The following is a 14,692-nucleotide window of genomic DNA, read 5'->3' as shown; positions in this document are numbered from 1 at the left end:
CAGGCAGCATCATGTGGAGGGGGCTCTAAAAGCCCCCGACATTCAAAGGCTGTCCAAGGGCGGATTCCTCATGTGGAAATGGTCCAAATGTTACTTCTGTTTTGGCAGGTTTGACGCCACATTTCTTGAAAACTGTTGTTCATTGTCACTGAGCATGTGGATTCTCCAACCAAGCGCTAAAAGCAAGTTCACACAACTTGGGCTAAAATTTGTCAGTAGGCCCTGTTAAGTGGACAAACCATGGGATGCTGTGTATAAAGCATCTCCTTCCCGGACTTAAAGCAACAAAGACTGAAAAGAAGCTGGGGTCTGGATAAAAAGAGAGTTTGATGTGAAGATTTTAAAAAACAACTGATGTTCTGCCCTATGTTAATTCAGTTGCCCTCTATATGGAAACCTGCTCAGATAACTCCAGAGTTTAATTGATATGAACTAAATGGTTTATTGAAGCACTCTGAATTGCATTACAAAAGCATGATGCATGAAAAGCTGACTTATGGCTTCCTTGGTGACTTAAGGCCACCCCATGAGGTTTTCAAAGCAAGAGACATTCAGAGGTGGGTGTGCATCACATATTTCTTGGAGGTCTCCCATCCAATACTTGCCCAGGACAACCCACTTAGCTCTCTGAATGAACAAACGAATGAACGAACAAATAAATGAACAATGTAATGCAATGTAATGAGATCAGGTAGCCTGCCTCATCGAAGCCATGATTACCAAGGCTTTGACAATTAATTGAGGGAAGAGATGATGCATTGGAAAGAAACGTGTAGAAGTCTGTAAAATAACTTAAGCCAATGAACTGTTGAAGGCTGTTGTGGACTACACAGCCCAGAAAATATACAACAGCCAGTAATCCAAGCCACTTGAAAATATCAGGAAACTCATGATGCAAAAAAACTGAAGTCCTTCTGTGCTAAAGCTAACTTACTTGCCCAACATCCTACTGCTTATTTCTCATTAATGCTCAATTATCGCCAAGTAAAAGCAGTTCAAGTGTCACCTATCAGAGGCTCAAGTCCTACCCTGCCCCAAATTGGGACCATAGGAAAAGGAGTCCCATACAGGTTTATGAAGAGCCTCTTGTGGCACAGAGTGGCAAGGCAGCAGACATGCAGCCTGAAGCTCTGCCCATGAGGCTGGGAATTTGATCCCAGCAGCCGGCTCAAGGTTGACTCAGCCTTCCATCCTTCCGAGGTCGGTAAAATGAGTACCCAGCTTGCTTGCTGGGGGGTAAACGGTAATGACTGAGGAAGGCACTGGCAAACCACCCTCTATTGAGTCTGCCATGAAAACGCTAGAGGGCGTCACCCCAAGGGTCAGACATGACTCGGTGCTTGCACAGGGGATACCTTACCTTTACAGGTTTATGGGCCCTCAGGGATTCCAGGAAATTTAGGAAGATGGCACCATCAAAGCAGGCAAACCCTTGGGAAGAGAGGGCCTGAAATCAACAACAGTCCATTCTAGGTTTGTGATCGCTTGGAGGTCTTGAGAGACCAAAACAAGAAGACCAGGAGAAGCCCTTTAGCCTGTTCAGATGGAGGTAAGCCAATTCTGCAGCGGCGGAAAAGGCTGGATTGGCGTCTATGTGGCTACAGGGCTAATCCCCGCAGACACACAACATTGACGCTGTCTTGGTCTCATCCTGGGCCTGGCATGGATCAGGCCCTCTGCTGCCCCATGGGAAGGGAACATGGAAGTTCCCTTTTTCGCCATGGGGGCCAATGGGGCCCGTCTACCTGCAAGCCCATGTGGACTTGGAAGAGCTAGATCCTCCCTCCTAGGGAGACACAGAGGGGACAGAGAATGCCCCACTTGTCTCTGTGGCACTTTGGGTGGGGCCATAAGGGAGTGTGGTCTGGGGAGGGCTGGCTCCACTCCCCCATGAGGTGGGAAGCGCTCCCTCAGCCTCATAGACCAAACAAAGACAAGAGTATTATTTATACAGAAATGTTCCCTGAGTTGTAACAGCTTGGACTATCAGGAAATTCAGATAATAAGCTATATTTTGTTACACTGAGAATGCTTAATTCTTTGATATCCTTATCACATTGTGGCATATTAACTGATAACAAAAGCATTTACATTTATACAAAAATATTGAAAATGTTATTGAATGCTCACTCCACACATGATAATGAACTTTCAATGCACTCTAGAAGCAGATTTTCCTATTTTGCACAGGAAAATCCAGCTGCAAAAGGACATTAAATATGCATTATCCAATATTTGGGGAACAAGACAATGTACGATTTTTCAGTTCCTTCCAACTTCCTAAATTTTTCCATTGGAAAAACTGAGGCAGCCTTCAGACATCATGTTATTCAACTGGAAAGAGTCAAATCCTTTGTAAGGCAAAGTTTTCTCACTCAAAAAAAGGAAAAATTGGAAAAGTCCTCAAACATTTTCAAGCTATACATTTTGAATTTGGAAAATGTTGCTTTAAGAAGCTTGTGACGCATTCTAAAACAGATGATTTCATAGGGGTTATTTTTCTATACTGCTCTAAATTTTCTAGTTTTGCCATTGGAAAATTGGAGGGAGCAGGTTTTGGGGGGACCTCACATCTCTAGGCCAGTGTGGCAGGACAGAATTCAGAAGTGGAAGCCTTTGGAAGCCTTTAGGAGAACAGCAGATCAGGAGGACAGCTGCATCAGGATAGATGGACCTTGGCATAGAAGGATGTCCTGTTTTATGACCCCAAACTGAGATGCTGTGTACCAAGAAAGCAGGATGACTCTAAGGCCAAGGAGACACCTGCAAATGTGAAAGACAACTATGAAGATGAGCCAACTGAGGACAAAGTGGCCACACTGTAAGTGGTTGATCCACACACACACACGCACACACACACACACACACACATCTGAATAAAACTGGAAGATAATATAGACAAAAAGTATGTTCCAGATACTGTAATGTGTTGGGGTGATGTATTAAATGCCACAGCACTGACTGAATTAAAAAACCAATTTGCAGGAATGTGAGAGTCAGAATGTGAGAGTCTTTGTTGCCCAGGGTAGACAGGGTAGACAGGTCCCTTTGCTCACTTAGTCACTGAATGCCTTTCATTTAGTGAAGATAGAGATGGGTAACCCCATTGTTAGAGAAGGAGGAGTATATGAGTAATGATGAACATTCTCCCTTTCTTCTGCAGGATAATGATCTGAATTTTACTAAGTCATTGACCTCTTATCTTTTAGAACTTCAGCATAAAATAAAAACCGAAAAACCTTTTTATAATTAGGATGGGTTTAGAAGGACTTAAGGTATTTGGAAGGTACTTAGGCTTAAGGCTATGGCCAATAAGGCAGGCAGAAGGGAGGGAGGGAACATTATGTTCACACCCCTGTCTCTGCCACTTAAACATGGGAAGCCACCCTGGTGACTTCTCTGACTAGGGAAACAACCTAAAAGATCCAGGAGGTGGTAGGCTAAGAGCCATTGTTTTGTGTCAGGGTCTGCCTGCTTGGTGTAGTACAGGGGTAGTCAACCTGTGGTCCTCCAGATGTTCATGGACTACAATTCCCATGAGCCCCTGCCAGCATTTGCTGGCAGGGGCTCATGGGAATTGTAGTCCACGAACATCTGGAGGACCACAGGTTGACTACCCCTGGTGTAGCAGATAAGAGTGGTGGCTTCTAATCTGGCGAGCCGGATCTGATTCCCTGCTCCTCCACATGCAGCGAACTGGGCGACTTTGGGCTCATCACAGCCCTGTTAATGCTGTTCTCACAGAGCAGTAATATCAGGGCTCTCTCAGCCCCACCTACCTCACAAGGTGTCTGTTGTGGGGAGAGGAAAGGAAGGAGATTGTAAGCCGCTTTAAGACTCCTTCTGGTAGGAAAAAGTAGGGCATTAAAGCCAACTCTTCTTCTACCCCAAGACAGCTGTCCTGTTGTTCTATTTTTCGAAGCTCTACATGAGAACCAGACATTTCAAACCCAAATGTTATTCATTTTAGCAGCCCAGGAAAATGACCTAATGGAAAACGAAGCTTTCTTTTCAGGCAATATCAGCATCAGCAGCCCTTCAAAAAGAAGCATGAAAGGCTGAGGAATCATTAATGCAGCAAAGATGGAGACAAACCACCTCACGCCCTCCTGATTTAACACCTTGTAGCAACCAAGCTGAGCCAAAATGACCTGCAGGGGGCAGTCAGGGGAACAAATACAGAGAAGGAAATTAGGGCCAGATGACAAGTTCCATTAAAGGTCTCCATTGTGGGGCAGTTGGGGGAATTTGGATTAGGGTCCACAGCACTGTTTCCCTGGCAGAACTCGAACACCAGAGCTCTTGTTCGTTAAAGCAGGAGGGGGGAAACGGCATGACAATACAGGACTGCTTGATGTTTTGCCTCTCCTAGGTCCTATATGCAAACATTCATCATATTGGACCATACAGTGAAGTTTCTAAGGGTTAGGAGTAGACAGGTGGGCAGGCAGAAGAAAGGAGGTATATGATCAGAAGGACGGCAACACAAGAGAATAGGTCTCAAACACAACTGGTAGGAGGGAGAGAGCTGCGGATCTGAGCACTTTATACTGGGCCACGGAATGAGATTGGCTGTCTAATTCCAACTGATTTGCAGGGGCAATAGACTTCTAAGATGTGATGTTACTGCCCCAGCCTGAACAACCTGTTTCTCTCCCCTACCGCTCATCGAATGACTCTGGTGATACAAAGAGCAGGAAACTAATAACCGATCTGCCATGGTCTCAGTTTGAAGCCACTACTCTGGGGTGTAACTTTCTTCCCAACAGTAGCTACACAGAACAGGATCATTAGTAATGCCGGTGGGTGATTACACTCTGCCACTCATCAATGTGCACATTGTGAGGTAGGTATCAAATTTGAATTCAGGAAAAAACTAACGTAGGATAGGGTAGTCTTGCAAGTTCATGTCAAACTTGTCAAAGTGTGCAAAGGTTAGATGCACACTTTTCTTGGATGCTTTAGGATGCTTTGTGCTGATCCTGTGTCGAGCAGGGGGTTGGACTAGATGGCCTGTATGGCCCCTTCCAACTATGATTCTATGATTCTATGATTGCATGGATGCTTAGGGCTGATCCTGCATTGAGCAGGGGGTTGGACTAGATGGCCTGTGTGGCCCCTTCCAACTCTATGATTCTGTGATTCATACGCAGTAACTGAAGAAAGCCAACTTACCCACTAAATCCCATTCGCCATTTGAGATGTAATTGGAAATATCCGCTTCCAGCATCTGCAGATCAAGAAGCCACCCATTGTGTGTCCACGAACCAAATTTCAAATTGCATTTCTGCACGTCAAAAGGAAACCAGCGAACATCAATGTAGCATGTGCTCTTCAGGATGCCTACAAACAGAAATATGTTTATGTTTTTTTTCAAGGCAATAAGATCATAAGTGCAAGAGTTCAGTAGGATGAAATTGCATTCCCGTCCACCTGATCTGAGAAGTTCAAGGGAGCAGACAGCTGTGAAATGCATCCCAAATTGCTCTACTAACAAATGAGGCCTTTAATTTTTGAGTTTCAGTTACGCTGTTTAGAGAGACATCTGATGAAAAGGATGACTGAAAAATATCCAGAGCTTTCTATTGAATGGTGGTTATTTTTCGTGACTGTTGCTCTAACCTGTCATAACTTCAGGAAACAAAACCAGAACAACAGCAGAATTGCTGGTTCCGCCAGTCATTCCTTCTGGCAAACTGGCATTATGATAGCAGTGTTTCATACTCCACACTTTCCTTAGGAAGTATTTTACAGGGCCTGTTGTGAAAAGAGGTGATTAGACAATGTTTTGTTGGCCAGGCAAACTGAGATCTTTGAATCTCCCATTGGGCAAGGTCAGAGGAAAGAGTTATAAAAGTTCCAGCTGTGACATCCACATGTCCTCCCATAATTCCCCTGGTCTGGGAAGTCAGGTGACACTACAGGGCCAATCTGGGGCTGCCAGCTGCTGTAAAGCCTTCCAGAGCTGTTGCCTTCTCCCAGTCTAGGAAACTTGTCAAAAATGAGTCCCCTCGGGGCACTTCCTCTTGTGCCTCCAGATTATCAACCCTCATCCATAATTCAGCCTGAACATCATCCAACATACTAATCCACCCTCGGGCTTGAGTGTCCGACAAGATCTGATGTAGAAGAGCGTAAACTGGCATGTACATTAGGACAAAGATCTGCATGTCAGATCTGAATGCCTGCAATAGCCAAGGATTCTTTTGAATACACTTCAGTTTCTTGACTCTTGCTATAGTGTAAAGTTACATTTCCCCCTATATTTCTCTTTGATTTAATTTGTTTTCCTTGAGGGGCTGTCTGCTCTGGCACAAATATTTCATGCGAAGGCAGTCTAAACTCAGAAGAAGATTAATATTTATCACATATTGCCTGTCATCTAATTATTTCTTGTTGTGCTCTTGAAAAAATGAAAGCAGAAGGGACAAAAAACAACAAGGCACCCTAAAGGCACTATTTGCTGTGCGATTTCTTAAGGCAGCCTGCTGGCATAGTGGTAGAACAGATGCAACTTCCACTGACTGTTTTGAACGTGAATGGATTTAATGACACTGGAATATTATATGTTGTTTTGATTGGCCAGAGTGGGGGAGTTACTCCGAATATGCCAGCTCCTGGCTTCCTCCTCCTCTTCTCTGCTGTTGGCTTCCACTGCCAAGGGCAGCAAGCACACTGAAGGACCAAGAAGTGAGAAGAAGGTTCTCCTACTGGTTCTTTGTCTCCCCAAGTCCAGTCTTTCAACATTGGAAGGAAGCAACTTCCACAAAAGCTGGGGAACAGAAATGTATGGCGAGGGAACCTCTGCCACCTGCCTGCTCTTGGCTTTTCAACCAAGCTGCAGGTCATTGGCTAGCATAATCAAAACCATATGCATTTTCCCCTAAAATCATATAAAACCAGTTACAAGTTACTTAAAAGTTCTTAAAAGGTGAGACGAGTTGCTCCATCACAAAACTCCCCATGAACCTGGGGTCGAGTAGGTCCAAATGAATGGAGGAAGTTCAGATGGAGGGAATAAGGTACAGGCAGGGGAGAGTCCACTTATGGATGTCATCAAGTGCTGGCATTGGCCTCAACCACACGCCTGGTGGAAGAGCACCATTTGGCAGACCTTTCAGAACTTGGACAGCTCCAAAAGAGCTACTTCTCTGCTGGCAGCTCATTCCACCAGGCTAATCAAGGCTAGCTGCACTTCTTTGGGGCCGGGGACCACTAGCAGGGTGGCATTCACTGAGCAAAGAGCTCTGTGGGACATACTCAGAGATGCAGTCCCTCAGGTGCACAGGTCCCAGACAGCGTAAAGTCTTAAAGGTCAAAACCAGCACCTTAAACCTGATCCAGAACTCTACTGGCAACCAGTGCAGCTGCTGGAGGACTAGTTGAATGTGGGCTCTCCATGGGGTCCGAGCAAGACCCTGGGAAGCCATATTGTGGACCAGCTGTAATTTCTAGATCAAAGTTAAGGCCCACGTAGAGCAAGTTACAGTGGTCTAACCTGGAGGTGACTGTCACATTGATCACTGTGGCTAAGTATTTTGGGGTCAGATTTGATTGGCGTAGGTGGAAAAGTGCCTGTCAAGCTACCTTTGTGACCTGTACCTCCACTGTAAGGGAGCACCCTCTACCAACTGCCCCCCATCTAGACCGGGAAGGTATGTTTCCTTTTCTGGCCCTGTCCTACCCAGCCTCAGGGCCTCTGTCTTCAGGGAGTTAAGCTTCAGGCATCTTTGCTGGAGCCATTATACCACTGCCTGCACACACTGGCCAAGGATTTGAGTGGGGTATTTGGCTGGCTGTTTATTAACATGTAATTTGGGAGATATTTTAAAAATCTAATCATGAATTCTTTATCCAGGAGGATGGGGAAAATTTGCCTAACCACCAAGGGCATCTCTCAATAACTATATATGAAGGTGTGGCTTGCCTCTTCTCTTTGCTCTGCTTTTGGTACATTGCAAATGTGTCTTTTTCTATAAAAGATAAATTGCTTGTCTTTTGGTGCAGGGGCTAAGAGCAGCAGCCTCTAATCTGGAGAGCCAGGTTTGATTCTCCACTCCTCTACATGCAGCCAGCTGGGTGACCTTGGGCTAATCATGGTCTTGTTAGAGCTGTTCTCACAGAGCTGTCCTGTCAGAGTTCTCTCAGCCTCACCCACCTCACAGGGTGTCTGTTGTGGGGAGAGGGAAGGGAAGGTGACTGTAAGCCGCTTTGAGACTCCTTCGGGTAGAGAAAAGCGGCATATAAGAACCAACTTTTCTTCAGTAATCTCAGGGCTCTCTCAGCATCACCTCCCTCAAAGGGTGTCTGTTGTGGGGAGATGATGGGAAGGTTATTGTAAGCTGTTTTGAGACTCCTTTGGATAGTAAAAAGTGGGGTATAAAAACCGACTCTTCTTCTATAAAACAGGTTATTTGGACAGAGTAAGCACTAGGCGGAATCCTATTTACAAAATGTATATTCAGCCAACAAGATGCCTAACAAATTAAAAGATACACAATAAAATCACCACGATAACATCATTAAAAAAATTTTAACCACATAAACACAAAAAATTAAATGGGGGGGGGGATAACTGAAGGAATGCCAAGTGTAAAAAGTCTTCACCCGCTGGTGGAAAACAGCATCAGAGGGAGAGAGACAAATCTCTCTGAGGAGACAATGCTTTCTTCTTTCTTTCCAAAACTGGAGGTCTCAAAAAGGAATCACTGTTATCAATGTGTACACTCGCCCAGCTTTTACATCTAACAAAACAGATTTGACCCAAGATGATGGGGGGATTTTAAAAATACACAGCAGCAGCCCACTTCCCACTCTTAAATGCTGTTTCCTGACTCCAGCCTAAAATACCAACTGGAGGAGTCAATCAGGTATTTAATTTGGCTTCAGCGGGAATCGAATGAGCTTTCCTTCAGCAGGATTGTGCCCTGGAATCCTATCGGACACCTCCAATTTATTTTCTTTTTCATACACACGAAGCAGTTTGGGGATACTTGGGTGCCTAATACTGTGGATTATAAAGAAGGACGATAAAAATTAATATGTTGAATAGTCACTTAATCTGGTTGTCAAATTCAAAAAGCAGCTGCTGGTTGTTGAATACAAGTAAATCCTTAGCTTTGTTAATATTAAGTCTTAAGTGAGAGCACCATTGAATATTTATGCCACAGTAATTAAGGCACACACTACCAATACAGACTGCAGATTAACCACGCAATCCTAAACGGAGTTACGGCCTTCGAAGTCCACTGAAGTTAGCGGACTTAGAAAAGCATACCTCTGTTTAGGATTATACGGTAAGCCTTCTAAATCCAGATCTACATGCATTAATTCCTATCCAAGGGATAAGTCTTTTAATTTACTGAAATGCAGGTTTTAAAATAGTCTCTTACCTGGAGGTATATACTGGCAAGATCCTGAGTAGTTTACTAGAACGTTGGTATGAAATGTTGCATCAAATCTCTCGTCTGCACTACAAAACAGAGCAGATGGAATTTACTGGGTGTTGTTCAGTGAGCAATCACAGTGATGAAAGCACTACTTTAAACAGAATTGTTCATTGAGTTCAGTCAGCATAGAAGGGCGTAATTCTTGTTTGTCCATTATTATTAGAGTGGTCAACTTAATCATGGAATGTTTGGCATATTTTTTGGGGTAAAGAACTGTGCCATCTCTGGTGTAAATACAGATAAAAATATCAGCTACAGGTGCTTAAGGAGTATTAAAAAGTGCTGGATGCAGTTTGAATATGCGTCCTTTAGAAACGGATGATCATGAAAATTACTTCTGCAAACCCTACTGGTCACAACAAAAACGATTCCAGACCTGGCTAATGTTCTGTTAGCAGCTCACTGGATAAACAAACTTTAGATAAAGGAAAATCAAATAAACTGGAAGAATGGGGAAGGATTGTGCTAGAACATCTGCTTGGTAGGTGGAACATCCCAGGTTCAATTCCCTGCATCTTCAAGTCAAGGGTCAGGTGGTGTGAAAGACCTCCACTTGAGACCCTGGAGAGCCACTGCCAATTTGAGTAGACAGGACTGACTGATGGTCTGATGTGGTATAACAAAATACACACAAAATGCAAACAAGAAAAAAAAAACCTGTGGCTCAACCAATCCCGGAAGTCTCAGAAGAATTCATACATTTCAACTGGAGGTCAACACCAAGCAGGAAGAATGGTTTCTTGCCTTCAGGATCTTTAATAATAGTCTGCAGAATCTTTAACAATAATCATCACAAACAACCTAGATTAGTATCCTGGGTAATATCTCGCTGCTGGACTTCCTCAGTTGAGTACTAATAATTGCACGTGACCAAAACAATCAAACTGAGCTCAAAGGCTCTTGGGCAAAAGAAAAGAGATTGTTTTATTCCTCTAAGAAGATGGGCATGGTTTTCCATCCTCCAATTTTTCCCTTACAACTGTGTGAGGTGAGTTAGATTGGCACAGCTTCATATTTCAATAGAAATTTGATCAATGGGGCTATGTCAGCCTTTCTCAACTTCTTTACCATTGAGAAACCCCTGGAATATTCTTCAGGCTTCAAGAAACCCCAGAAGTGGTGCGATTGTATAGAATATGCTTGGGAAGCATAGCTGTGTACATCTTCACCCACGTCCCCTCCCCTTCCCACTCCCTCAAGGCCCATATGATCAGATCACCAGAAAAATGTGGATCAAATATTAAAAATTAATTAACTCCCACCCATTCCGGAAACCATTCCAGGGCCATCAAGAAACCCTGGTTGAGAAAGCCTGGGCTATGTAGTTCTAAGCTGACACTCCAATAACCAAGCCACACCATATTAGTTGGTAGTGGACAGTACCATCAAGTTGTAGCCAACTTATGATGACCCATAGGTTTTTCAAATCAAGAGAAAAACAAAGGTGGTTTGCCATTGCAAATGATCCTGGGCTTCCTAAGTGGTCACCCATCCAAGAACTAACCAGGATCAACCCCACTTAGCATCTCAGATCTGGCAGGATCACGTAACCCTGGGCTATCTATTTCAGGACACTAGATTACCTAATGTATGCTAGAAAAATGGTCTTCCTTATATGGAACTGACTACCCAGACACTCTGGTTAAAACTTCACCCATAAGTTAACACATTTATTTTTTTCATTTACAGTCTGCCTTTCTAACAATGATTCAGGTTCTAATGAAATTATGGACTAAGCTGACTCACGCAGGGTCCTTTTTATGTAAGTGAAAGATCATAGCCTGGCATCTAAGCCAAAGCAGTCCAAGCAATGTCTGTAGAACCAACATATTTTTTATTACTGGAAAACAATACTTTTTCACGCCAAATTTTCACATGCAGGTGAAAATGTCTCATTCCGCTCATAAGTACATGTGGGATACAAACCGCCAAGCATCGTTCCCCTATCACTTCATTTGGTTTAATGTGACTTGTAAAGGAACAGAGCCCTTTACAATGTGTTATTTGATTGGAAATCCTTGAGTAGTTGCAGTCATTTCCCTGAAGCTTAACAGAGCGGTGCCAATTCTCGGCAATTTTGCAACTTGCTCAGTATTTAATGCTACCTTCAAAACATCCTTACCTGTTGTACAGAAGAATATCTGGCACCCATATCTGATCAGCTGGAAACCGTAAGTTCTGGACACCTGGGTATTCATTCTGGTCCCACTTTAAGTACACATCGATCCAGGACTATGGAGAAAGTTTGTTTTATAATATTAAAGTTCTTCAGCGCAAGGAAAGTTGTTTCCTTAAATTTTTTTTGAAATAACGAGTACAGTTTGGCTATTGCTGCAATATGAATGTGACAGAGTTCATGGTAAGCAGCTACAATCAAGGGAGAAGTCCATCTTTGAACATAAGAGGAATGGGCCATCTCCAGCAAATTTCTATAGCTCCATTTCTTCAATCTTAGCATTCTTCCCTCCTCTGATGTACATGCACAAGTTCGTATGTTTGCACACAGAGAGACACACATGAACTCAATCCAGGTGGGTAACTGTGTTGGTCTGAAGCAACAGAACGAAGTCTGAGACCAGTGACACCAATCCATTACTTCTAACTCCAAATTCCTAGCAAAATTTCTAACACCATCAATCTTCATGATTCCCCTTGCCGATTCCCATCTGCCAATTCCCATCATTGAGTTGTCTCCCACAATTGGGTTCTGATACCAGAAATGATCACGAATGGAAGAGAAGTACCAGAGGGTTGGGGATAGGCAAGCAATGGTTCCCCCACATTATGACGTTTCTGTTGTAAACACAGCCTCCCACCATGGGTTGCAAACAACTGATAAAGGTCTAGTGATTTAAAAATGGGTCTCCAATTGTTACACATAGTCCATTACTACATAGATGGCTACAGAGTTTCTGAGCTCCAAGCAAGGGGTGCTATGAAATTTCAAACATTTTAAATTTGGAAATTCCCATTTTGATCTCACTTATCGCAATGTATGCCATTTCCTCACAAAAAGAGAATCTATCCCAAGGCTACTAACAACATTAAGAAAACTAATACAGGATAGAGAAAAGTAAAAAGTCTCTTATTATGTAGGTTTATTGTAGCATCCAACCAGAACGGGTTCCAGATATCTCCCGTTTTCAAAAGGAATTTTCCTCAGTGGTTGTTCCTCTCACTTGTGCGAAAATTGGTATTTCAATACCTCTATTCAATCTCAAAATGTTAAGAATATACCCTGGCCTTTGGCTCTACTACAGGTTCTTCAAGATCTGCCCCTTGCTCTAGGAGGGCGGGGTCTGACTGGGCCTAACTGACCCTGCTCTATAAGAGCTCATTACATTTTTGGCACTCCCACCTCAAGCTGGGAGAGAGTGTAGCATATTATTCTTTCAAAATGTATGACTGCCATTTTGTTTGGACTTATCCAAACAATATATTGTATGTATTTTTCTGCTTTGGAACATGTGACTGGAAATCCAGGTCTCCAATCAACATTTGCACAATATGCACATTCACCAGAAAATGGCGACCACGTGTGTTTTCCCAACATGCATGGGACAAGTGCCCCAAACCTAAAAAGTGAAAAAGGGTTCTGGTTTGGTCCACATTCGCTTGTGAAAATTAAATGTTTTGCTCTTTTTGAAAGCTGCTAAAAGGGAATTAGCTTTGAACATCTACCTCATATTGGCACGTTCAGATTAGTTTCCTCTTGATTTATCTTTGTCTATTATGAAAATGCTGTTTTTCAGCAAATGATTAATTCTCAATAGCTTATAATTATGGCGCTGCTTATGAAGAGCAATGGCAAATTTACTTACCATCTGTAACCATGCGTTTGTGATCAAGACCTGGTTCTTTTCATCCTTAAAATAAAAAGTGGGAGGAAACATAATTAAAAAAAATGTTTTCATTCAACTCCTTACCCCCACCCCAAGGTTGATTCTAGGAGAGAAATTAAAACCATGAGCAAAAAGTTCCTGATTGTAAAGGAACATAACAGATAACATAATCATTATAAAAATATAGAAATAACGAACAATTACTGGTCGTAACATAACATGCAATGATGCCATTCCTTTGAAGTTCTGTAGCATTTCATTCCACATGTCACTGCTGGACTAGGGTTGAAAAGACCCAGTTCAAATCCATTCTCACTATGACATTTGGGTGAATTCTTTAATGCAAAATCCACATTTAAAAAGTATTAACATAAACCAACCAAGGCGAAGTCCTTATTTATTATCACTGTACAATGAAACAACTAAAAAAAATCTCCTACTGGAACGGTTTAAATTCTGAACTTTGGCTGGATCATGACCTAAAATTTGAATACAGAATGGGCACAATCCATTCCTCTTCCACATCAGGTATCTACAGAAAAGACAGCAATTTCTCTGTAGTCAGGAGATTGTGCCAAGAGATATAACTTTGTACATTTAAAAAGAAATACAGCCTCAAGGAATAAAGGTGCTTATTATTTATTCGAGAAACCAGAGGATGTTGTGGGCTAGTCAGTGGGAAAAAACAATACAGGGGAAGATTGGCCTGCAAAAGTCCCTTAAGAATGTATGGTATCCGGGAGGGGGGGGATTTGAGTCAGCGTGAAATTTCTCAATCATTTATTCCCTCTGCCATTAACACAGGCCCCCAATTAGCATACCCGCATACAGAGAAAAACTGTGACATCTCTAATAACATATTCCTACACATCATTAAGAAATTAGCAAGGGCATTTCTGCACATTAGTAAAAATAATGTTATGCCAGCTGAATGGCGTAGCATGAAATATTATTGTGCCTCCTGGCCACTCCTCAGCATTTTGCTGTCTTGCTTTTGTCTGCCACCCTTTTGTGCATCTCACCCTCCACATCTGCTGCTGGAAATGGCAGAGGAGAGCAACACGCCTTAGACGCTTTGCACTATCGCCTGTCAATCAACCCAGGCAACCAATCCCCTTCCTCCATTGACTAAAATGGGAATTTCAGCTTTTCTGCCTTTCTTGGGTCCTGGGGTGGAGGTTTGAGGTACAGCATTTCAGGGTAGCTCTAGGAGGCTCTTCCCTGACTCCCCTCCAAATTTCAGATTATTAGTCCAAGGGAACCACGTTTAGGGGCTGCCAAAGAGGGTGCCTCATTCCTCCATTATATCCTATGGGAGGGATTCTAGGAACACCCTCTCCGGGAGCACCTAGAAGTGGACCCCTTGGACCAATCATTCTGAAATTTTGAGGGAAGTCAGGA

At 43.1% G+C, this 14,692-nt stretch overlaps 1 protein-coding gene across 1 annotated transcript in view; it reads right to left on the bottom strand.

The window, feature by feature from the left end:
* LOC143841307 (neuronal acetylcholine receptor subunit alpha-7-like) overlaps nt 1-14,692 on the bottom strand; it is a 114,236-nt gene that overhangs the window by 37,477 nt on the left and 62,067 nt on the right. The window contains exons 3-6 of the mRNA XM_077345449.1: nt 13,271-13,315; nt 11,572-11,681; nt 9,393-9,472; nt 5,176-5,343 (exon numbers count right to left, since the gene is read on the bottom strand). Coding sequence (XP_077201564.1) covers nt 5,176-5,343; nt 9,393-9,472; nt 11,572-11,681; nt 13,271-13,315 — 403 coding nt within the window. The remainder of the gene's footprint in view (nt 1-5,175; nt 5,344-9,392; nt 9,473-11,571; nt 11,682-13,270; nt 13,316-14,692) is intronic.

This window comes from Paroedura picta, chromosome 7 (genome assembly GCF_049243985.1).
Source record: "Paroedura picta isolate Pp20150507F chromosome 7, Ppicta_v3.0, whole genome shotgun sequence".
In the NCBI taxonomy this organism is placed as follows: domain Eukaryota; kingdom Metazoa; phylum Chordata; class Lepidosauria; order Squamata; family Gekkonidae; genus Paroedura; species Paroedura picta.
The sequence above is the reverse complement of the archived record's forward strand: the minus strand, read 5'-3'. Positions and strand labels throughout refer to the sequence as shown.